The 26,358-nt window shown below is 37.7% G+C and overlaps 1 protein-coding gene across 1 annotated transcript in view; it reads right to left on the bottom strand.

Annotated features, from left to right (window-relative positions):
• The window catches only part of POMT2 (protein O-mannosyltransferase 2), a 38,244-nt gene that overhangs the window by 7,458 nt on the left and 4,428 nt on the right, over nucleotides 1-26,358 (bottom strand). The window contains exons 3-18 of the mRNA XM_081313826.1: nucleotides 26,060-26,164; nucleotides 23,853-23,961; nucleotides 22,629-22,737; nucleotides 20,577-20,736; nucleotides 15,983-16,089; nucleotides 15,264-15,346; nucleotides 13,994-14,103; nucleotides 8,598-8,664; nucleotides 7,874-7,943; nucleotides 6,952-7,030; nucleotides 6,179-6,330; nucleotides 5,581-5,672; nucleotides 5,135-5,211; nucleotides 3,192-3,263; nucleotides 2,289-2,348; nucleotides 1,751-1,856 (exon numbers count right to left, since the gene is read on the bottom strand). Of these exons, the coding sequence (XP_081169952.1) occupies nucleotides 1,751-1,856; nucleotides 2,289-2,348; nucleotides 3,192-3,263; nucleotides 5,135-5,211; nucleotides 5,581-5,672; nucleotides 6,179-6,330; nucleotides 6,952-7,030; nucleotides 7,874-7,943; nucleotides 8,598-8,664; nucleotides 13,994-14,103; nucleotides 15,264-15,346; nucleotides 15,983-16,089; nucleotides 20,577-20,736; nucleotides 22,629-22,737; nucleotides 23,853-23,961; nucleotides 26,060-26,164 (1,558 nt within the window). The remainder of the gene's footprint in view (nucleotides 1-1,750; nucleotides 1,857-2,288; nucleotides 2,349-3,191; nucleotides 3,264-5,134; nucleotides 5,212-5,580; nucleotides 5,673-6,178; nucleotides 6,331-6,951; nucleotides 7,031-7,873; nucleotides 7,944-8,597; nucleotides 8,665-13,993; nucleotides 14,104-15,263; nucleotides 15,347-15,982; nucleotides 16,090-20,576; nucleotides 20,737-22,628; nucleotides 22,738-23,852; nucleotides 23,962-26,059; nucleotides 26,165-26,358) is intronic.

The following is a 26,358-nucleotide window of genomic DNA, read 5'->3' as shown; positions in this document are numbered from 1 at the left end:
TTTGAAAGCTATCATGATTCCAAGCAAAAACCACATGAACTTTCATGATTACAGATAGTTCTCAACTTACAACCAGTCGCTTAGTGGTTGTTCAGAGTTAGAATAGACCCTTCAAAAGGTACGTATGACCAGGTTCCAAAGTTCCAACAATCATTTCACACCCACACATCCACACACACTCATATCATTGCATTTTGTGCACTTGGCAAGCAGCCCTCATGACTGTTTGCACTGTCCTGTAGACATATAACCATGATTTATGATGGCTTTTCCCCCCAAAAGCAGCATTTATATCAAGTTTTTAGCAAAACTGCCCTAGAGCGAACAGTGGGTTTGCTTAATGACTGTGGTATTAGTTTAGTGACCACAGATTCACTTAATAACCATGGTAATTCACTAAACAATCATCACAAAAAAGGTCATAAATTTGTTTTGGTCACATGATAATCCACTTTACAATAACTATCACAACCTATGACCATTTTGGTCTAGTGATTAAGGCACCAGACTAGAACGCTGGAGACCGTGCGCTCAAGTCCCACCTTAGACCAGAAAGCCAGTCAGGTGACCACTCCCTTCCTCTCAGCCGAACCCACCTCAGAGGCCTGTGGTTGTGGGGAGGGGGGAAGGATAAGAGGAGGAAGGTTTGTTGGATGTGTTTTCTGCCTTGAGTTATTTGTTAAAAATAATAAAGAGGGGATATAAGAAATAAAAATAACACATAACATAACATAACATAACATAACATAACATAACATAACATAACATAACATAACACAGGGGTCTTCAAACTCGGCCCTTTTATGACTCATGGACTTCAATTCCCAGAATTCCTCAGCCAGTGTGCCTGGCTGAGGAATTCTGGGAGTTGAAGTCCATGAGTCATAAAAGGGCCGAGTTTGAAGACCTCTGACATAACATAACATAACATAACATAACATAACATAACATAACATAACATAACATAACATAACATAACATAACATAACATAACATAACATAACATAACATAAAAATAAGCAGACCCCATTACTGTTATAAGCCAAAGATTACCTGCATCTGGAGAAGTCTTCTCCAGTTTTGTGCTACACACATATATTATGTGTTCCCATAATCCCAAACTCATATGGCCAAAAGTCATAGAATCTTATATGTTGAAGTCCAACCCAATTAAGGGAACGTACACAGGTAAAGGCTATTGTTAAGTAATTAAAAAGCTGGAACACTCTAGTTCAGGGGTTCCCAACTGGGGGGTGCTCGCACCCCCTCGGGGTGTGAGATATTCCAGGGGGTGTGAAAACTTGCATTTTCAAAATTATAGTGTTATGTACATAATTGGTTGCCGTTATTTCAAACTTTTGTAAGAGGTGCGAGAAAATATCAGAAGCGTTCTAAGGGTGTAGAAAAGGTTGGGAGCTGCTGTTCTAGTTAGAGTCATCTGAACATAAGTTTCTATGAACAATGCAGTCTTAGTGATAAACACCGTATCCAACTGTTAAGGAACCTAAAGTGCATAATTAATGGAGCAAGGAATAGTGAATAATTCTTGATAGCTCTCCAATTTTCCAGTTTTAGTTTTTTGTATTTGCTTTTTGGGATCTCAGCATCAGTGATGACCCCCCCCCCCTTTTCTCCCTTTCTCAATAATCTCTCTCTGAAGGAAATGTGATACAGTACTGGCTACATTTGTTGTTTTAGAGTTCAAAGCAAGAATTTATAATAATAATAAGAAGAAGAAAATTGGTCTTACCTTTGTGTTCAGCCGTCAGCTGAACTCCTCGCTTCACAACCACTGATATAAATATTATCATTGTAAGATATAATCCAATAGCGATTAGACTCATCCACCAAATCACCTGGTTTTTTTAAAAAACAAAACACTGTAAATAAGGCTGTTCGGTGCATTTTTTTTCTTCTGTTCAATTGTGTCCTGTTCTTGGGGACTGCCTGTTCAAGTCCCTGTGGTTTTCTTGACAAGACTTTCCAGAAATAGTTTGCCATTGCCTCCTTCCTAGAGCCGAGAGAGTGTGACCGGCCCAAGCTCTTGCAGCTGGCTTTGTGCCTAAGGTAGAATTAGAACTCAGACTCACTCAGTTTCTAGTCTGATGCCTTAACCACTACACCAAACTGTGTTTTGCAACATAAATTATAAAGAAGCAAAAGATAAGGATTACAATTATGAAGAAAAGATTATAAATAAAACTACTCAGGTGGAATAAACATTCCAGGCAGCTCGAGTCAAAGATGACTCATCCAATCTCGAGATAAAGAACCCCATTTTTGCTTACCGGGTTTCCCAGCAAATAAACTCTATAGTCTGTTTCATTGACACCAGAAAAACGCAGACCCTATGGAGAAATAGATGGCTGAATCAGAAGTGATCAAAGGAGTTCACTTTTAGCCCTCATTTTTTTAGTTAATTGATTTTCCCCACATCATAAGAGAAAAAAGGTAGAGGTGGTTCTTGACTTACAGCTATAATTGAGGCCAGAATTATGCTTGTAAATCATTTACATTGCAAGTGGAGGCATCACCTGAATGGATTTGAAGTTAAGACTATTTTTCTGCAATGGTGGCTAAGGGAATGCTGCAGGCATTAAGAAAACACTGTGGTCATTAAGAGTATCCGTTTCCCCTAATGGGTGTTTTTTGTCAGAAACCAGCAATAAATGCTAGCAACTGGAAGAAATGTCACAAATCATGGTCACGTAATTGTGTGACAGTGCGAACTGCCATAAAGGTGAGCCAGTTGCTGAGAGCCTAAAGTACAATTGTATGACCTGCAGGTGAGTGTTTGTAATTCCAAAAACAGCTTGTAAATAGCTCTGGAGAGATTTATTGTAAATTCAAATGGTCATTAAATAACCATGTAAGTCAAGCACCGCCTGAATTTTATATTTATAAAACAATTCTAGTTTGGGTTTAACTGCAGTGAAATATTTTCCAAGAACAGTTCTGCATGACCTTCATATGTTTTTGCCAACCAGCATTCCAGAAACGTCTGTATAAATAACAGCCTCTAAATACAGCAATAAGAACTACCAAAGAAGAAAAATGAGATTTGGGTGTGCAGATGTCATTTAAACATGCATCCTGTAAATAGGCAAAAAGAACTAACAGCAATTCTTCATGCTATTATTTTAAAAACAAGATGAAGACAGAGCTCTTCAACATCGATGCTGATCATATACCTGGTAATTGATTGGCCAATGCCAGGGTTTTGATGTGACTTCATTCTCCTTTGGTTTAAGGCCACTATTTCCCTTCAGATGAAATAAAAGGCAGAGTTATCAGTTATATTGCAAAACCTTTGTAACGTGTGTGTGTGTGTGTGTGTGTGTGTGTATCACTATACCTCTCATATTTAAGAATGATTTCTTAAATGATAACTGATTTCATATAATAGTAAATAGTGCATTAGCCACCTCTGGAAAGTTTTGTTCTGTACCAGCCTACTACCGGCCCTGCAGAAAAGGCAGGGACAACCCCTTTTACAAAATGGCAAGAGGCTGGAACTAAGCCTGCCAAATTTATTAACATAAAACAGAGCAAACAGAGCAAAGAGAGCAAACATGAACCATGAAACAGGAGCTATTCAAACAGTTGCCTTCAGCAAACCAGCCCTCCCACACATTCCCCTTTTAAACAGTTCAGGGCATGGCTTCTCTCTGCCTCCTTCCGAGGTGCCCCATTGCCTTCCTCTGTTTACTCCTGATTGACTGCCTCCTGCGTCGGGCGTCCTTGAACAGGGCCACCTGTGGGTCATCTTCATCCATGCTGTCAGGCTCACACAGCTGGGTCTGCATCGTGACCAGATGGGAGGGGCCTGGCTGAGGGCTCTGCGGAGCCTCAATACTATCCTCAGCAAGGTCTCCAACACCCCCCTCCTCCTCCTCTGAATCGTCTGACCCAACTGTCGAACCCACAGTCTGACCCTGAATCACAACAAGTTTATACAGACATACATGTACACACAACACATGTTCAATCTTTCACTGCTCTCTCTTACTAAATATCCTATTTTGCCTTCTGGTAGTGATAGCCTAACTCAGCCCACCTTCAACCAGAAATGCTTTAGAAGATGTTCCATAGTGAAAACTATGGAGATTTTTCATTAACTTTGCTTTTACACCACCAAAGTATCCTTATTTTTACAAAAAGAATTATTTCCCCTAAAATGAGTTAGAGGATTCATGAATAACACTAAACCACTATATCATTGTATGTAAATAGTAAGGAGCCCTACGCAATCTTGGGGTGATACATTCCCCGCTCCCTGCTGCTTTGTGTAAACTGAAATGAAAAATAAACAGAAAATTATCTTAGGCAGATTCCTGTCATCTCCTTATTGATGAACCAGAAAAATAAGAAAAGCAAAAAAGTAGTTCCAATGCACAGAAATATAACTATCATCCAATAACTATACTAATCCTCTAATATGGATAGATTTGGGAATATAAATAACTGCCTTATCTAGTTGTTGTTAGTTGCGAAGTCGTGTCCAACCCATCGCGAGCCCATGGACAACATTTCTCCAGGCCTTCCTGTCCTCTACCATCTTCTGGAATCCATTTAGACTCACGCCTACTGCTTCAGCCTTATCTAGTACCACACCAATAATAGTTACCATGAAAATGAATTAATACTGAATTGGTTACTAGTAACAGCTCTGACTAACATTTACAAATTAGAAAATGCTATTTATGAGCAACTCAGAGCAACTTGATTCTCAGTCCAAATCAAGCTGGCCAAAGTGAGGATAAAAGGATAATTTGCCTTTTATGACTAAGGCGCTATAAAAGTCTGAAATCAAAAATACTAAGTTTCCAACCCTTCCATTCATCAGCAATTCTCTCACCTGCCAAGAAACTCAATGTTTTTTAAAAATATTTCCACTTGCTAAAATATTATTAATAAACTATATAACATAATTTATCTTTCTTTAAGTATCTACAGTATATTTTACAGGCATATGCTACAATCTAAAATATATTAATCTTCAGCCTCCCCAGATCATTGAAAGTGTCTTCAAAACTACCTATTAGAGGGACAGACTTGCATCTTCTGCTATTTTGGCCCAAACTATTTTTTTAATTAGAATGTTAAAACAATAATGCCTAAACCATCTACCTACCCGGATCATAACCATGTGAGATTCCAGCAGTATTTCTGGAAAGGAAGGTTTCAAAACATCCAAACTGATATTGGGCACTGCAGAAAAGAAGACACTTTAAGATGAATCTTATACATTAAATCTGCACAATCATTCTCTCAGTACTCAATTACATTCAGCAGAACAGCATGATTGAAATAGCAAAAAGAAACAAATTATGCAACCAAATCTTGAATGGTCAAATTACCCTCAAGCCCTCATTCCACTAAACCCCTGGACAATTAAAACTGAATCATCGCATGTTCCACTTTTTGTTTTTCTAAGGCTTTGAGATGAGGAAACAAGGGTCACCCTAGTGTAGGCGTGCCAGATAATTTAAGACAGCTTTTTTCTGGTATCACTCTCATAGTATACAGAACATGTAGGAAAAATATCCAGTATGTTAATGACATGTTACTATCACATACATCTGGAATTAATGTGATCTTCAATATTCCAAAGAGTATTTGGAGTTTCCTTCTGATATGGAGTGCAAGTGACTTCCACTTGTTCCCAGCCCCTGTGAAAGACAAATATTTTTAATCAATTTAATCCCAATTTGCTGTCACATTTCTTGACTCTTTTCAACACATCTTTTTGTAGAGATCTTTTCTTCTATGAAAAACATTGACATTTCACACTGAAACATGTCACAAGGAGTTAGAAGGCTGATATTTGTGGTTTGTCCGATACAAATTTCTGTCCTAGATGCCAATACCTGTACACAAGCAGTCTCATTCCAGCATTTCCTATTATGTAACAGCAGATATGAGCCCTTTTCTTTTTAAAGCCACAACATAATACAAGTGTATTAATATAGGATAATAAAGAATTAAATTAGCTATTGAGGCTAAAGGAAGAGTATGGCTCTAAACCTATATGACTATAAATTATCTGTTGTTTAATTTAAATTAGAAATTAGAAGACATAATTAGAAGATTAATGAAAAACGGTCTCTTAAAATAACTGTAAAGCAAAGTTAGCCAATGGTTTAAGACAAAGTTAGCTAGACATTTGAAGAGTTACCATTTGGGTAGTGTCTTTCCAGTCGAGCCCAAGATACAGGCTGTTGCTAGATGAATCAATCGTATTTGACTGCGTAGGACTTTGATACGTTTCCCATCCTTTCTTCCTACAACTTCAATTCGCCAGAAATCATTGGAGTCTCCAGTTCCATTCTAGGAAACATAAATTGCAGGATGGGGGCAGGGATTTTTTTTTTCTAAATAGCTCAAATTGAAATACACGGGTTAAAAAAAAAGAAAATATGCCTTGCTTATTCAGCATTTCCCTTTTTTTTTTTTTAACCACACAGAAAGGGAAAACTCAGCATCCCGACTAGCTCCTTGGCTTTTGCACTTATATATTTTGGGGATTCTGATTGCATCCCCCAATTACCTTTTAATGCCTGAACCTCTTGAAGTGGAATTTCCCTGCACTCACTACAGAGTCACATGATCACATGGTAAATTGAAAAAAAAAAAAAATTCTTTAGAAAAGCTAAATGATTTGAGATCCAAGAAAACAGTATATGAGGTCACACATAAATTCTATGGTGGTATTTCAGTGCTTCGATTTATTAGATCTGCTTTGTCCATATTTTCTTTTAGGAGTTCTATATAATTTTTAAAGCAATATATTATTAACTATAACATCCCTCGTGACTCTTTGTTTTTCTATGAAATATCACAGGTTTTGAACAATTTAAAAGCAAGAAAGCCACAACAGAAAAATACAACCCTTTGCTTTAGCAAAATGTTTATTACAGATGGAAAGTAGAATCCTCTTTTGTCCCTTACAATGCCATATCCAGTGACCTGGAGATGTTTCCTTGTCAAGGGGGCTTCATGTTGATGACTGTGCAGATTTCTTGATGTCCTAAAATAAAAATAAAATTAAACTCTTTGATCCAATTTTTAGGATAATCTGAAGGATGAAAAATATTAAACAAAATGAGAGCAATATAATATTGCTTTGTTAAATATCTATCTATTTATCAATATACAAATATAATTTCTATAGGGTGCTCATTGTTTTCCATGGAAACAATTTCCAGATGTGCAGCCATGTTAGCTAGCTGTTATTGCTGCTATATAAAATCAACCAAGGAAGCTCTATGGCAGGGGTGTCAAACTCAGTTTCATTGAGGGCCGCATCAGCATTGCGGTTGCCCTCAGGGGGCCGGGTGGGTATGGCCAGGGTGGGCGTGGCCTACTGGGTGGGTGTGGCTAAAGTGCATATGGCCTACTGGGTGGGCGTGGCCAGCTCTACATCGTTGGCATCAAGGGTGCCTATGGGACCCTGGGCAGGAGTGGGAAAGATCTGAGGGTCTCTGGCAGAAGGAGGGTCTCTGGGCCAGGGCCAAGGCAGTGGGGGCCGTTCCCTCACTGTTTCCAGGATGGCTTCGCGGGCCACATGAAACCACTTCACGGGCCGGATCTGGCCCCCGGGCCTTGTGTCTGACATGTCTGCTCTATGGCCTCAATGAATCTGATCCTAAGCATTTAAAGTTCAAGTGTGTAACTTTACAAATAGGAAACATCCCAGAATGCACATGTAGCACAAAGAATAGAAATAATAACAAACCAACATCTGCCTCAAAAACTTACTTTAGTCATTGCTGGCAGATCGAAACTTTTACATGCACCTTCAGTTAGAATAGCTAGTTCAGACAAATCTAGAAAATGTCCAACATTTTTTTCAAATTCCTGTGCAACTTACTCTTTGTGTTCCAGACGGATAATATCTCCATGTTTCACAAACTCCACAGGGAAGGAAAGGTCTGAATAATCTGATGAACAGAAGGGGTCTCAGCATGAATTTGAGTAGAATGGACAAAGACGTTAGAACACTGATACCTAAATATATTACCAAAATAATATAAGAAGGGAAGCATACTTCCCAGCTCTATGATTTAATTAAACTGTAGGAACAATGAACATTTATTCATTTCATTGCCCTGTGACTAATCTGCACTTTTCAATTAATAGCTTGGAAGACAAACTGCTTAGACAAGCTAAGTTGCAAGTTATGAAATAGCCACATTTTTACCCTAATCCAAATCAGTTAATCCAGTACCGGCTAGACATTTAATCCTTATTTATATGTACCTATTCCTGTACATATTTATTAAATTTATATTAACTTTATCTGAGAAGACCTTTTTACTGTCCCAGTTGTCCTTCTGCTTCACTTCTCTTTATGAACGCTCCCCAAATGAGATGTCCAAAACTAGATACCCTCTCAAGTGATACAAGCACATTCAATTTTACAGCTATGCTTTTCTTTGGAAGAAAGCCAAGATTTAAATAGAGCAAATATGTTATATATCTTGAGAAACATTATTGTTACAGGTATGACTGTACATAATCCTACGAAAAGAGACATTTTCACTGAAGAAAAGTAAAATGAATAATATAATCTATTTGGGTGATTTTCAATTTACCTCTATTCAAGTTATATTTCTTTATAATCCATAGGTTATTCAAGTCTTTGTGTAAATATGCAGTGACCTAGGAATACATAAGAGTTATTAGGCTTAATTTCTTAAGTATGTTAATGAAACTACACTTCTGTACTCATTATTAACAAATGTCACACTTAACATATTGGATTATATAAAACAAAAATGAAGAAAATAGATATATGTCTATGTCATGTTGATTTTGATGGTAGTAAGGATCTTAAGTTACCAAGGATGATAAGCTCAAATCATCACAAAATTCTCATGAAGATTAGCTTAGGAGCCTAGGCAATGCAACACTGAAGCCTTTACACACACACACACACACACACACACACATACACACACACACACACACACACACACACACACACATATATACACACATTTTTTCCACTCTGTATTGGTACCTTAAGACAGTGGTCTCGACAAATTATTAAATATTACTTTGGTAATAAAACATAATATCAAAGTTTTAGTTAACTAAAAATGTTACTGGCTAAGCAACCAGTATGAAATGGCTCTGATTGCAGTTCTGATTTACAGTAAATATATATATATATATATATATATATATATATATATATATATATATATATATATATATATATATATATATATATATATATATATATATATATATATATATATATATATATATATACACTAAAGAGTAAAAAGTGAAGAATATTATAGTATGCCATTAAATATTTATTAAATATATTTTTTACTGTAAATCAGAACTGCAATCAAAGCCATTTCACACTGATTGCTTAGCCAGTAACATTTTTAGTTAACTAAAACTTTGATATTATGTTTTGTTAGGCATATGGTGTTAGCCTACAATGTTGGGTTGAAAATATATTAACCATAATGCTATGTCTTTAAGTTGTTAATTGGCCAATGGGTGTGTAAGTGTTCTCATGGCCATAAGAGGAAGCTAGGAACGTAGCTTCTCTCTCTCTCTGAATTCACTGATCTCTACTATTACTGTTTTTGCTCTGCTGTTGGTTTACTACTGTTGTAAACCTGAACTGTGTATTGACCTCTGGACCGGTAAGAAGACTTTGTAGTTTGGATTACTCCTTGGACTGTTGCTATTGTGTATGACTTGGACTGTTTATTTTTGACTGTGCATTTTTGTTTTTACACCACCTCAAAGTAAAATACTTTTTGCTTTTAGAACTCAGTGTATTTCTGTGTGTGACTTTTACTGCTCTCAGTGCCCTTCCTTGTCTGTGCAACTCTTTGGTAGCACAAGGAGACCTCTGCACAATAAATTCATTAACACTGGTTATGGGCCCAGGCCTGTACTGAGAGTAAGTACACACAGTATTCCTAGCTGAGTTTGTGTTAGCTTTTTGGTGTAAAATGGCACAGGAACTGTTGTCAGGCATCTCCTGGATAACCCGGTTGGATGGGACAAACTATGTTTCCTGGTCCACAAAATGCTGCTTGCTTTTGCGCAAGGAAGGACTATGGACTTTAGTAAATAACCCACCAGATACTACTGCTTGGGATCCAGATGACGAAGAGGATGCAAAGAAGTTAGACAACTTTAAACAAAACAATGAGAAAGCTCTTTGCATTATTGGACTAACACTGAATGACCAGCAGCTTGTCCATATTCGTGGTGAGGAGTCTGCTGCTAGGTGTTGGGATGTTTTGCGAAGGCTTTATGTTCGTGACAGTGTGGGTGCACATATACACCTTACACGTAAGCTGTTTAGGGCTCGTCTGCAGAAGAATGGAGATATGCTGACCCATTTAAATTACATGAAGGCAACTTTTCAAGAGCTTCATGAAAAGGAGCTGATTTTTTCAGAGTTGCATCAGGTCTACATTATTCTGTCATCTTTGGATGAGAGTTATGATGAGTATGTTTCTTCTTTGGAAGTCCTGACCAGAGAGGAACTGACATTGACTAACATTACTGGGAGACTGCTGGAAGAGTCCAGAAGGAGGAGTGACAGAGACCAGCTGAGAGAGACACAGCCACGAGAGGAGCAGCAATTTACCACTGCTTACAACGTCAAGAAATGTTTTTCTTGTGGGGCTAGAGGGCATATAGCCAAATTCTGTAGAAAGGGTAAAAAACAGAATGTGAATAGCAGTGGGAAGGCTAAGAAGGGCATTGGTTTGGCTATTTCTGGTGAACCAACATCCAGAAACAATGAATTGTGGGTTGTTGATAGTGGGGCTTCACAATGCATTACTAAAGTGAAAGAGAGGTTTGTTAATATGAAAAACAGCAACCAATATGTTTCACTGGCCAATGGTTGGAGGATGAAGGCCTCTGGTGAAGGTAATTCCTATTGTCCATGCATTGATGAACAGTTACCTATGTTATATATACCTAAACTAAGATTCAACCTGTTATCTGTAAGGGAATTGGTTAAGGTTGGGTTTGTGGTAACATTCAGAGGGGAGCAATGCACTATTGAGAGGAATGGAACCTGTGTAACTGCTAATTTGAAAAATGGTTTATTCGTTCTCACAAGTAACCAGGTTAGTACAGTTAAAGCTAACTCAATATGTGAGAACAAGAAGCCACATGATGAATGTATACATTTATTGCATAGGCGGTTAGGGCATGTAAACTTTAACTCACTACGTAAAACAGTGGAATTAGTAGACGGACTTAAACTGAAGCCATGTAGTAAGTATTTGAATTGCAATGCCTGTAATCAGGAAAAGAGTAAGGCAAGTCCGGCAAACAGGATAAACAGCTTCAAAACAACTGTACCTTTGGAAGTTGTGTTTGCTGATTTAATTGGACCCATGAAACCAAGTTTAGGAGGGTCATGTTATGTTTTAAGTATATTGGACCACTACTCTAGATATGGTTTTTGTTATCTGCTTAAGTCAAAGGCAGATACTTTCGAACAATTTGCAAACTGGCTGAAGTTCGTGGAGAGAAAAACAAAGAGAAAGGTTCAGTGCATAATTACTGATAATGGTACTGAATTTACAAACAAGCGTTTTGTTGATATGCTACAATCAGCTGGCATTGAGCATAAACGTTCAGCCCCTTATAGGCCTCAACATAATGCATTTGTTGAGAGACGTGGGCAAACGTTACAAGCCATGATGAGAACCATGTTACAAGATTCTGGCTTAACAGATAGACTGTGGGGGGAGGCAGCAAAATGTGCAAACCATGTTCTGAATATAGTTGTTAATACTTCTACTGGTAAAATACCATATACTATATGGCATGGTAGAAGACCAAACCTTGATTACCTGCACACGTTTGGCACCCCAGCTTGGGTCCACATTCCTGCACAACTCAGGAGTAAAGGCCAACATAGGGCTAGGCAATTATACTTCGTAGGTTATGAAGCTAACCATAGATCCTATCGTTTCTGGGAACGAGGCACAACTAATGTATATAACAGTGCTAGTGCAAAATTCCTTGAGCACGTTGGTTGGGATAGGTTAGAGCAAGTAACTGTTAATACTGATCCTCTAGTGTTTGAGGACTCCTCTGATAACGTAACTAGTAATGATAATACATCTCCTGTAAATATAAAAGATGAAGAGGAGATAGGGGAGATAATAGATGAATCAGAGGAAGGAAAGGAGTCTGAAATTCAAAGCCCTGTAATTCCTTGGCGTTCAACGCGCATCAGACATCCACCTGATCGCTATGAAGCTAGTATATGTCAAGTTAGTGTAGAGCCTTTTAACTATGATGAGATCAGGATGTATCCTGAAAAGGAACAGGCATCATGGAAAGCTGCAATGAACAGGGAGTTGAAGTCTTTGCAGAATCTTAAGGTTTATCAGAAAGCAAAACTGCCACCTGGTGAGCAAGCTATAGGTTGTAAATGGATATATAAAATAAAGAAGGGTGTAGATGGAACTATAACCCATAAGGCACGTTTGGTTGCACAAGGTTTTGCCCAAACTACTGAGGATTATGACGAAGTGTTTGCACCCAGTCTAAGGGCAACTACTTTAAGAGCAGCTTTAGTATGGGCGGCTAAAAACCAATATATGGTTAATCATGTAGATGTTGAAACTGCATATCTACATGCTCCATTGCAACATACTATTTATTTAAGAATACCACCAGGATTGACCAGTGATAGAGACCATGATTGTTGGGAGTTAAAGAAAAGCCTCTATGGATTGAAACAATCAGGCTATGAGTGGAATAAATGTATAGTTAATGAGTTAAGTGCATTAGGTTTTGTAGCCAGTAATGCTGATCCTTGTTTGTTTAGACAGAAACACATAAGCTTGTCTACAATGGAGGCTAAATTTTCATGTCTATCAGTGTTATGTACAGAACTGCTAGTGTACAAACAATTATTGTTAGATATGGGTTTAAATGTAAATGATCCATTCATTGTGTATGAGGACAATCAAGCTGCGATAAAGATGGCTAATAATGCTACAGTAAGAACAAGATCTAAATATACTGATCTTCGTTATTTAAATGTCAGACAATGTGTCAAAGATAAATTAATACAGTTAGAGTATTGTCCATCTGATGTAAATATTGCAGACCATTTTACGAAGGTACAAAGTGCTGTGAAACACAATGCTAATTGTGAAAGAATGTGCATAAGATTGTAAGAGTTATATATTATTCTACCCAAAGGGGAGAATGTTAGGCATATGGTGTTAGCCTACAATGTTGGGTTGAAAATATATTAACCATAATGCTATGTCTTTAAGTTGTTAATTGGCCAATGGGTGTGTAAGTGTTCTCATGGCCATAAGAGGAAGCTAGGAACGTAGCTTCTCTCTCTCTCTGAATTCACTGATCTCTACTATTACTGTTTTTGCTCTGCTGTTGGTTTACTACTGTTGTAAACCTGAACTGTGTATTGACCTCTGGACCGGTAAGAAGACTTTGTAGTTTGGATTACTCCTTGGACTGTTGCTATTGTGTATGACTTGGACTGTTTATTTTTGACTGTGCATTTTTGTTTTTACACCACCTCAAAGTAAAATACTTTTTGCTTTTAGAACTCAGTGTATTTCTGTGTGTGACTTTTACTGCTCTCAGTGCCCTTCCTTGTCTGTGCAACTCTTTGGTAGCACAAGGAGACCTCTGCACAATAAATTCATTAACATGTTTTATTACCAAAGTAATATTTAATAATTTGTCGAGACCACTGTCTTAAGGTACCAATACAGAGTGGAAAAAATGATTTGGAAGGTTGTGTGTACTCTTCAAGCTCTAAGTCTGAGGTTCCTGATTTAGACAGCATGATTAGTAGCCATTTGCTATCCCAGGAAAAACAAGTCTTGAAGGCCATCGTAGGTAGTTAAAAAATAATTAATGTCCACGTTTTATTCAGCTGAATGACTTATGGAAATATCAGAAGAATGATTGCAAACGATTATCTTCACACTCGACTGACCTGCTGCTGCCTTGCTCCCACTCCTTCAGGATACAGGTGCCAGTGGGAGTGAAGGTATCCTCCTGCCATGCGAAGGTTCTTCAGTGTTATCACAGAGCCATATGCTACATCTAAAAAAGAAGCAGGGGTTGCATTTGTAACCACAGATTACTGCTTTTTTCTCCTTCCATTCAATTGTGTGTGATTCTCAGAGTCTGCCTGAACAAATTCTTGCAGTTTTCTTGACAAGGTTTTCAGAAGTGGTTTGCCTTTGCCTCCTTCCTAGTGTTCCTTGTTCAGAAAACTGCGAAACAGATATAAAATAGATCAATGTGTCTAGATAATTCACCCCCATTTTAGCATCTTTCTTGTAATCGTAATGCTATTTGACAACAACTTCATGAGACTCATCAATCTGATTCACGTATCATACTAGCCTACAACTATGGCTTGTTGAATAAGCAGTAACTGGCTTTCTCACAAATATGCTATTTACATAATGTAATTTGTCTGGCTTAAGCTTATGCCTTTTAAAATTTGGCATTTTATAAACCAGGGGTGTCAAACTGCCAGCCCATGGGCCAGATGCGTCATGCCGAAACCGCGCCCACCCCATTGCTGGCAATGGAAAAAAAAGTCATAATATGTCGTGACACGTCACGTGACGTTGCGAGTTTGACACCCCTGCTATAAATGCTAGACTATTATAAATTATTAAACAAGTCATAACTAAGTAAAACAGTTGTACAATATGCATTCTGAACCACGACCGCCACACTGCTGTACAACTTGAGAATCTACTAGTTTATTCTGAGAGTCATAGACATTTGTATCCTGAGTGGTTTTGGATTTAATCTGCTGTATAATAACATATGGCTTTTCTCTGACTGATGCTCAAATGAAATACATTTAATCCAATACAGATGTGTTAAATTCAACTTATCAGTATATTGCCCTCCCAGCCTCGTTATAAAGTACATAATTTTATACAAAACATTAACAAAAGCATTCTACATGTCCATCACACCTGTCCTTAATTGTACATTCCCTGTCCCTAAATCAAACATAACAAAGATTATTTTTTTTTAAATAATTTGGAGGCAGCACATCAAAATCTTTCAAACAATACCAGGCAAAATTGCCTTTTAAAAATCTTTTTCTTAAAAATCATTAATTTGTTTTGCTTTGAACTATCTAAAATGTTTCTAAATAGAGGAAAATGTTGTTTATTAGAATGTAGAGTTATGATGTTTGCTACAGCATTTGTCCTTTTAATAACCCAGACACTCACATTCTGGAACAGAAACATTATGAAGATTATTTCCAATGAGGCGGGATTGAAATCCAGAGCTGAAAAAACCATCACCAGGTCCACTGAGAAAAAAAAAAGTACTTGAGCTTTCAGTATACAGTATCATTAAATAAGGAGAAAACGTAACAGCAAAAGAAAAATGCTTTCCACTTCTTTTAGATGTCTACAAGGATCTAATGTCCTGAACCATTAGAACTATCGTTTAGTTCAGACATACTATCAGATCAAGCCGTGGTTTAGACTTTAGAGTTCTTTACAGCCTTTCATTTCCAGAGGCAAAGCAACAGCCATAATTGTGAATGATCACATCAGATATTGTCCCCAGCCACAATCAGCAGTAATCTCAAAGTCTGGCTTGCTATGCTTCACTATTCATTAAAATCACGTTTAGCCAATTTAAAATAAATGAAACCTCACTGAAATCAAGCTCAACAGTTCGTGAGGTTTTCTTGACAGCAATAAATAAGTAGTTCACCATTCCCTTTTTCCTGGATGGGTGTTGCTGTTGTTTTTACTTTTCAGGCTACTCTGCATCCTTGAGGTTTCTAATCCTGTTTAGCTTTGGCCTGTTGCTGCAATTAATCAATGTAAATACTACACTGAATTAAAAGGCTTGGTATAGGGTCCAAATAAACACTGCATCAATTGCAGTGCAGAGTTTCTCAACTGTGTATTTCCTCTCTGACAGAATGAGATACCTTCTGTTTAACACTGCAAAATGAACTGCAAAAAGAGCCGTATAGAGGACAAGAGGCAGTATAATGAGACAAAGTGCACGAGCCAAGAAGTGCTTTCCCAGTGTGACCTGAAATAAAATAAAATTAAAAATAAGATGCATGAACTTTTACGCAAGATTTTTCTTCATCCAAACAAGTTATCTACATATTTTTCCAGTTCTGAAGCAATAAAGCTGCAAGCCTGAATTGCTTACACTCTTAAAATTAGATGGAACAAAGCATACTTGATTTTTTTTAAAAAACAGTTTCATCTGATGTATTATCTTCTCATAGTAAATGAGTACCTCAGTATGGCACCAGAACAGAAAAGTCATGTCATTTCAAAAACAATTTGATTGTACTACTACTACTACTACTACTACTACTACTAATAATAATAATAATAATAATAATAATAATAATAATAAACCTTTATTGTCAAAGTACAACATGTGTACATTGAGATTAGCTGAGCCTCTCCCCGTGCTCCCTCCCCCCAACACACAGTGACAACAAACCCTCCATCCTACCACACCATGTGAACCAACTACACCACACACTGGCCTCCCAAGTCAATTCTGCATAAGTTCACAGAGATTATATCCCGTTCAAAAGCCTAACAGCCCACGGATAAAAGCTGTTTTTCAGCCTGTTGGTACGGCTGGCTATACTCCTGTATCTCCTACCCAATGGTAGGAGAGTAAAGAGATACCGTCCAAGGTGTGAGTCATCCCTGAGAATTTTCCTCACTCTTCCAAGGCAACGAGCCCTGGTGATGTCATCCAGTGGTGTCAGGGGACAGCCTACAATGTCTTGTGCTGTGCTCACTACCCTCTGTAATACTTTCCTGTCCACGGCTGTCAGACCAACATACCAAACCACAATACCATACGAGAGGACGCTCTCTATAGTAGACCTGTAAAAGAGGGTCATTAGCCGTTGTTCTACCCTGTTCTTCCGCAAGACCCTGAGAAAGTGAAGCCTCTGTTGGGCCTTTCTAGCCACCTGGGTTGTGTTAACTTTCCAGGTCAGATCTTCACAGAGGTAGACTCCCAGAAATTTAAAGGAGGAAACTCTCTCCACACAGTCCTCCCCGATGTAAAGTGGGGCAGGTTCCTCCTTTTTTCTCCAGAAGTCTAACACCGTCTCTTTCATCTTGCCGATGTTTAGGTGCAAGCTGTTGTTACTACACCATATGGATAGTTTTTGTACGTCCGCCCTGTATGCTGTCTCATCCCCACCTGTAATAAGACCCACCACAGTTGTATCATCTGCGAACTTGATTATCGCAGTGGATGGGTCGGATGATACACAATCATATGTGTATAAAGAGTACAGGTAGGGGCTAAGCACACAGCCCTGTGGCGTGCTGGTGCAAAGCTTCAGGGAGGTGGACAAAGCAGACCCAACCCTCACTGTTTGTAACCGGTCCCTAAGAAAGTCTTGAATCCAATCGCAGATGGCGGGGGAGAATTTCAAGTCAGAATGCTCAGCAAAATGGTATTGAAAGCCAAGCTGTAGTCAACAAAAAGCATCCTGACATAACTTCCAGGTTTCTCGAGATGACTTGCTACAGAGTGTAAAGCAGTAGCTATGGCATCGTCTGTCGACCTATTTCCCCTGTAGGCAAATTGATGTTTATCAAAGTCCAGTGGGAGGCTTGTCCTAAGATGTTGGAGAACCAATCTTTCGAAGCATTTCATGACTACAGATGTTAATGCAATAGGTCTGTAGTCATTCAGGCACTCAACTGCAGTTTTCTTGGGGACTGGGACAATGGTAGCTGCTTTCAAGCACGATGGTACACATGCCGTTTGCAAGGAGATGTTAAAAATCCTTGTCAGGACCCCTGCTAATTGGTCGGCACAATTCCTGACCACTATCCCCAGCACCCCATCTGGGCCTGCGGCTTTGCTGGGATTCACAGCCTTCAATACCGCTCTCACTTGGTGTTCGCACAAGGTGAGTGGCTGAGAGTCAGAAGGCCGGCCAGCAGAGGCTACGAGGTCTGGTCTTTTAACCTCGTAGCGGGCGAAGAAGATATTCAGCGCCTCAGCCAACGAGGCATCGGTGTTTACCATGCTCCTCGTGCTGCCCTTATAGTTGGTTAAGTGCTGCAGTCCCTGCCATACTTGCCTCGGATCGTTATCTGCTAAGTGGTTCTCCACCTTTTGTTTGTATTGTTGTTTTGCCATCCTAATGCCTCTTCTGAGATTTGCCCTGGCCTCTCTGTATGCATCCCTGCCCACTGCCTTAAAGGCAGAATCCCGGGCTCTCAGGAGTGTTCGTATCTCTGCAGTCATCCAGGGTTTACAGTTCCCGTAAACTCTAATGCACTTATCCGTTGTTACACTATCAGTGCATGTTCTGACATAAGAGAGTACGGCATCTGTATATGAATTTAGATCTTGTTCTTCAAATGCACTCCAGTCAGTGGTTTCAAAGCATATGAACTGTGTGTAAGGCCCCCCCCCAAATTGCATGGCATCTATCTAAAAATAAATATATTAATTAATCCAAAATTTGTTACTCGTTCAAACTTCAGTTTTTTCCAATATAAGATTGTCTGATGGGAGAGCAATTTGGGTTGCAATTTTCCATGTTTATTCAATATATATTATTCTTGAGTACAGATTTGCACTGTTATTTCAAATTAAATATATAAAAGAGTGTAGTATTATGCTTCTATCCTATATACATGTAGAAAAGTAGCTCTCACAGGGAAATTATTTCTAGCATTGTTTGTTTCCATACCTAACTGAAAACAATTCTGGACAAAACAGATAATATTTCCAATCAAGTTCAAGACTGGCTTCTGAAATTATTTCTTTCTAACTTCTTCAAAACTCCAAATACTGTGACATACAGTATTCGTTTCTGTTTACATTTACCTATATGCTACCCAGGGAAAACAGTTGAAGTAAACTACTACATATGCTGGCTAAAAGTACAGCCAATTATTCAATACTGTAGTACATATTGTCAAATAACCATGCACAAAATGCTGTCCAAATCCACTATTTCCCGCTCATCCTTCAACTCTGTCAACTTATATTGTTATTGCAAGAGTTTCTTCTTGGGTTATCTAAGAATGCATATGGCAGAAAAGGATTACTGAGCAAACTTTAGGAGGGAGATAATTAATAATCTCAATGTAATGCTTTTTCAGTTTAAGTGGTGAAGGGCTGAAAAACAGTTATTCTGCCAATCCTTTTTATTAGCTTATAATATAAAATATAAAAATACAAAAGCAAATAATAGGAAAAATAGGGGAGGGGAAAGGAAAGAGAAAAGTGTAGAGAAGAAGGGGGGACTCCTTTTGGTGAAGTAAAATGAGAAGTAACATGGAACCTCAACTTTTTACTTTTACATAATAATATAAACTAGCCATTTCTATAACAACAAATCTATCTAATCAGTAAAACCCAAAATCAAAGTTTCGTTTTTTTTCTACTTCAATCACAAAGTTCAAAAGCGGTTTCCAAGTAGAAACAAAAGTAATTGTGTTTTTTTCTTTTATCAAAGCAGCCAATTTAGCCAACCCTGCTAATCCTGATCTAGAATTATACACTGCTTTGCACAGTTTAAGATTCAAAGAACTGTGTTGGTAACAGTGCGGCTTGAATTTCTGAACAGTCATCTGCAAGAGGAGTTTTAAGCAACATGGATTTGTTTTATTTCATTTGCAATTGATTAATACCAATTAGAGTAGTTCTTTTCAAAAGCTGAAACTCACATGCTTGCACTACATGTATTTTAATCAAGAAAATAAATCACACAGTAGAAAGAAAAAAAATCACATTTTCATATATAAAAGAAATAGAAACAATTGATAAAATAATTTTAAACTGAAATATCCACAGAAGACAGGCTTTCAGTAAATAATATGTGCCAGAAAGCCTCCTTTCTTGCTGTTAACGAGGGCCCAATTTAATGTCTATTGTCAATCTCAGGATATTCATATTTAACTCCTCCTAAGGATTGCATAAAAATAATTTACTCTCTAGAAATAATTTAAGTTCTCTCTACCATGGCAAGCTATTTATGTCCAGAAAACAAACTCTTAATGATGAATGGCTTGCAGTTTTCTTCATCTTTAAAAAAGCTAACTCTGTCTGTAAAGGCCATTAAATCCATCATGCATAGCTATAAACCACTAATTTATTGTGTACAAAAATCCAATTTGTAGGCTGCAATCTGTATTGCTTCACTAAAGTTCAAACGATTCCAGGCTTCTTCCCTGTCTCCCCAACACACATCATAGCTTATTATTTATTTATTTATTTATTTATTTATTTACTTATTTATTTATTTATTTATTTAATTTCTATACCGCCCTTCTCCCGAAGGACTCAGGGTGGTGTACAGGGCAATAAAAATACAATAAAAATACAATATACAAAAGTTAAAAATAAGATTAAATAGAACTAGCCCATTACAATAAATGATTAAAAATTACTAATTAAAATACCCCAAACCCATTAGACCAGGCCGGCTTGTTCAAATAGGTAAGTTTTCAGATCACGGCGGAATGAGCGAAGGTCAGGTATTAAGGTAACCATATATATATGCTCACCAGTGACAGACTAAGGTCTCCCAATAACTCCCAAAGTTCACAGATAGTATTCAGGCCAACCAGAACGACAACAAAAAGGCCAACAAATTTCACCCCCAATGCACCAGCGAGGTTCACCCCAGTCAAACACAGCCAGAACCACCAGGGGGCAGAAAAGGACCTGTAAAATATGTGGTTTTTGTTCAAAATTCATATTTTTGAAACAGTTTTCTTCAACAATCTATATCAAAATATATTTTATTTGCAAAGGATCCCTGATGGGAAAAAATAATGCTGGAAACAGATTGGTTGCGAGACACTGAGATATAGTAAGAAAGAATTGTATTTAACCTACAGTGAAGGAGGGTAGTACAGCAAAAATAAGGCCATGGATCTTAGGTGTTGGACCAAAACAACAGTGCTACAGAAGTACATGTTTAAGAAGTTTGTTCTAGAACAGCCTCCTCCAACCTGGTATTTTCCAAATTTCCTCTGAGAAATGTAGGAATTGCAGTTCCAATAAACACAGAGGACAGCATTTTGGGTAAACCAGTAATCTTTTCTTGGGAAATTAAAATTTCCCTATAATCATATATAAAGGAATCTGATCAGTTATTATTATCAGATCAATATGATTAATTCTCCTTCAACATGGCTAAAACATTTTTATACTACCTGTAAAATTAGACAGAATTTGATTACGCACTTTCAAATCCATCACCAATTGTAATGTTTTGTTTTTGTTTCACATTTAACGGTATTTTTGTTTGTAATCCTGTCCATGACCTTAATAAAGTAACCATAATAAAAAATATTCATTCACAACCTGATCTAGAGAGATTATCAAAGCATCAACTTACTGTAGTGGTTTCAGGTTGCTAAAGAAGTAACCAGGAATATGCTTGCTAAAGGATCAGAGTCTTTTCTATGTATACACGGAAAACATCTATAACTAAAAATAGTATCTCATTATACAGCAACAAGAAGGCTCAGATTCAAGTACCCACTTAAGCACATAAGCTCATGGTATCCATATATTTTCTAAATTTCTTTGTCTTTTTGTCACAGTCTTTTTTCCAAATAAACACACTTAAGACTTAAGATTAATTCTATTCATCTACAATCTGAGGGAGGGGAATCATCACCCCCACACACAACTTCAGGCTGCCAAAGTAAGTAAAATTGTCTGATAAATTATCCTAACAACTTTCATGGCTTTATTTATTACTATTACTAATTTATTATTCCTAAAAATATGTAAGTATATAAGCACTGCTCACTGGAAAGCTGACAGCATTTCTTGATAAATGCAAATAATAAAAGGCACAGTATAATGATGTACTTCAATAATAAAAATTTTGAGAGAGAATAAAAGTAGATGAGAAACATGCAGTAGTTCAACTCATAAAACATAATGGTTTTTAAACAGTGCCAAAAAGCTGTGATCTAGTATCCAATAAATAGATAAACCAGACATCCAGGAAACGTAATAGATCATTCTGTACCACCACAAGCATCCTCTAGTCGCTATCCTTTTCACTTTACTTGGCAGGGGGCAAGTAAGACAGGGTCTTATTAAAAGCTTCTATAAATTGATAAGAAACCCATAGAGTCTACCACAACAAGAAGCAGAGACTGCCCTTGACTTTCAAAACTTTTCAGTATCATATGATCACTTTTATGGGGTGTTTTGAAAATACAACAGTGACATAGCAGCAAATGATAGGATAGTAACACTAATAATCACATGAAAGCAATTTTTCCATTTGAAACAAAAAGTTTATTTGCCAGCCCTATGTGCTGTCAGTTTCAGCAATTGTACTATGGGACGCCAAATACTTATAAATTGAGGGTGGTCTACTTTACATAAATATTCTTTTTTTTATTCGTTTCCCTTCTTTGTTACATTTTAATATGTAATTGCTTTATGTTTTATACTATAAGTATTCTGCAGAGCTCTTTCAAGTTCTAATGCCAGATTAAAAGTTACAATAAAAATAAATACAAATACTCTGTAATAGAGAAAAGGGGCACATGTCTAATTCCTAAGATGATCAAATGCTGTCATCTTACCTATCTGAATAGGAATTATATTTAACCATACTGAGTACAGCTCCCATGAGGAAGAACATCAAAATGGGGTCAAGAAGAATGTACTGTGAGATTGTAATAAATCCAGTGTCTGGGGAAAAATGAGAGAAGCATATACTAGGTTTGTCATTCAAATACTTTTACCAATGCTTATTGAACATAGTCATACTGAATTCTAAAAGTAAATTTGTGCTGTGCAAAAAATGCCATCCCAACATTTTCATTTTAGAGACATTGCTGTACTTAGAAAGGCAATTCTGAACCTAAGATGATCACCAACTCACTCACTCTCACACGCACATACCTACATACACAAAGACGAGACAGAAAAAAGATGACTGCATCTCAGTGAATCAATAAACCGGCTATTTCAAAGGTGAATTATTTTGTGAAAAAATCTAGCTTTCTTTGAGGGAACATATTTATTATTTATTAAACAAATTTATAAAGCTGCCCAATTTACACATACTGTAGGTGATTCTGGGGGGCTTACAATATTTAAAAAAATCTACCATATAATAAACACCCATTTAAAAAAAACTCAACCCACCCCCCAATAGCTACAACACTATCTTTGTAGTCCCCAGGCCTGCTAACAAAAAACATTTTGGAAAAGCAACAATGTGGGGGCCAACTATACCTCAGGGGGAATGATGTTCCATAAAGAAGGAGCCATCACTACTGAGAAGCATCGAGACTAGGCTTCTGTAAAACTGTTCGGGCCGCTGTTTTCTGAACTAACTGAAGTTTCTGAATACTCTTCAAGGGCAGCCCCATGTAGAATGCATTACACTAGTGCAGATGAGAGGGGACCAGGGCCTGGGTGACTGTAAGAATGGCATGCTTATCCAGGAATGGGAACAACTTGCACACAACACAAAGTTGCTCAAAGGCCTTCCTGGACACAACTGCCACCTGCTACTTGGGCAAAAGTCATGAGTCTTAGAGAACCCCAGATTATATACCAGACTATGGATTTTTATTTTTATTTTTGAAGTGTATGTTTTGTTTAACTCCTTTTTTATTTTTTCATATTTTACATCTCCCCTATTTAGCTGGGTTTTTGTCTTTTTAGACATTAATGCTATTTTTGATATTTTTCTTTCTGTGTTTTTGCATCCTATAGTCTTCATTGCTTTTAATGTAATCTCACTGAATCTTTCACAACAGAGAACACAGACCAAGCCATACAAAACAGTTGCTTACCAAAAATCAGGATGGTAGCAGTGATTATTGCTGCAGGCAATGATCTGGACAACTCTAGCACTGTGAGGTAGCAGAACGGGATCAGACATGAACCAAGGAAGGCACAGAACTGAATAAAAGAGAAGAGAAGCATTCTTCACAAGGTCATTAAGATAATCCAGCTTCCCTTACTGTTTGTGGGAACTTGGTTGGGAAGGTCCCAAATGGCAATCACATGATCTCGGTAAACACATGCTGGTTGCCAAACGCCCAAATTTTGATCATGTGACCATGAAGATGCTGTGACAGTTGTAAGTGCAAGGAATAGTTGTAAGTCACTTTTTTCAGTACTACTATAACTTGGAACATTCACTAAATGAATGGTTGTAAGTCAAGGACTACCTGTACAGTTAGCTGATTATTTCCCAGGAATTCAGCTACTGAAATTCTTAATTCCAGTTTTATGTTCTGTTCTGCCCTCCATCTCTCTTCATTGATAACCACTTTAAACTCTGCTAATGCAATAGTTACCTAATTTCACAAAGTGAGAAAATATTATTAATAGCAATAACACTAAGACTGTGTTTTCCCGAAAATAAGACCCAGTCTTATTGGGTTTTTTTGCCTCCAAAAGAGGCACCAGGTCTTATTTTCTTGGGGTGCCTTTTCCACTTACCTCATGGTGGCAGCACCAACAGCCCCAGCCAGCCAGCCCACTTCTTTTGCGGCTGAAGGAGCAGCTTCATTCAGCAGCTGAGAATGGAGCTCCGGCCTGCATTTCCCTGTCAAAGGCCTTCTGGAAAGGGCTTTGCAGCCAAGAACCGAGATACAGATTGAATCCATAGCTCGGTTGTCAGCTGCAGAGGCCTTCCGGAAAGGCCTCTGACTGCAAAATGCAAGCTGGGGGATGCCACAGAAGAAGTAGGCCAGTGAGAAGAGGCAGGTGTTGATTCATGGGAGGTCTGGTAAGTGGGTGTGGTGCGCAGAGGATAGCTCCACCCTACTCCCACCCTAGCTTGATTTTTAGGTGTACACCTCGACCCAAAACCAGAGCTTATTTTGGGGGTAGGTCATATATTAGGCCCACCCCAAAAATCAAGCTAGGGCTTATTTTCGGGGTAGGTCTTACTTTCAGGGAAACAAGGTATATATCACTCCACAGTGCTTTATAGCTCTCTCTGGACCATTTACAATGTCAGCATATTGCCTCCAACAATCTGGGTCCTCATTTTATGACCTCGGAAAGGTGAACGGCTGAGTCAACCTTGAGCCTGTCAGGATCAAATCCCTGGCTGTGGGCAGAGTTAGCCTGCAATATCGCATTCTCACCACCAAGCCACCAGGGCTCTGTCTATTGATCCAAGCCATATACATGCTGTCCAATACACTATTAAATGTGAATAGAGTCTCTGTGTTTTAAAAAAAATTGAAGGATGAAATTTGTTCTGCTAGGCACTGCATACTTTAGATACAATTCTCCAATTTCTCTTCTTCATTTCTTTTACCTCGTACATAACCAGGTCTTCAAATACTGAATCCATACCTTAATTCTATTCACTCACTCTAACATCATTAATATCTGTGCCCCAATGTAGCCAAACTGCTTACAGGTCAATCGGCTATATTGTTACTACTTGCACAGGAAAAGTGCAGGAGTAAAGAATGGCATGCTTGAGACAAAGAAAGCTCCATCGTTGGTAGATTTAATTCTTATTAACAGGAGGATCAACTGAAATGATGGGCATCACAAATTAAGAATTTGCTAAAAAAAATTGAAGTAAGTTTTTAGAGTTCCCTCAGGAGAAGCAACAGTACGTAAATAAAATAAATATTTTCATCTCCCTTATTTATTTCTATACATTTTAAAACTTCAGCTATAAATTTTATTTTATGTTAACATGCAGCAAATTATTTAACAAATATTTTTTTTTAAAAAATGAGGCTTATATTACAGGCTATTTCAAAATCTCTTCTTCAAAATCTAAACATTTCTTTTCATCATCAGTAATTCAGGAAGCTCCCAACGAAAGATGCTACCATTTTATCAGTCTTCTAGAACAGGTTTGCAAGAAGAAAGAACTGATAGAAAAATGCTGTTTCATCCCTGAATTAAGAAGTTTTCCACAGACAGAAGGGGTCTCAGACAGAAGAAATTCTGGCTCTAACACTTATTAGAAGTAAAAAGAGAAACTTGCTACTGTTCTCCAAAGATATATTTATAGTCTTACCGCTCTCATTCCTATATAGTTATGTTGTTCATATTTGTCCCCAGGCTTCTGGAAAGGAAAAGTCCCATCATAGCCACTCAGATAGCCAGCAAGCCCTATTAACATCTAGGAACAAAAAGGAACAATATTAGTAAAGCAGAAGACAATTCAAAAGTTTATCAGATCAAATCAAATAACATTTGATAAGTAAATAAAAAGTATTGCCTATAGCTCATGACTTTCAAAAATGAACCTTGTGCTTAAATATGTTAAGCAGGAGTAATGAGAATGGAAGAAAGCTATTGCTAACATGATCTCCT

Source organism: Vipera berus (assembly GCF_964194415.1).
Source record: "Vipera berus genome assembly, chromosome: 1".
NCBI classification, from domain to species: Eukaryota; Metazoa; Chordata; class Lepidosauria; order Squamata; family Viperidae; genus Vipera; species Vipera berus.
This window is presented reverse-complemented; position numbering and strand designations above follow the sequence as displayed.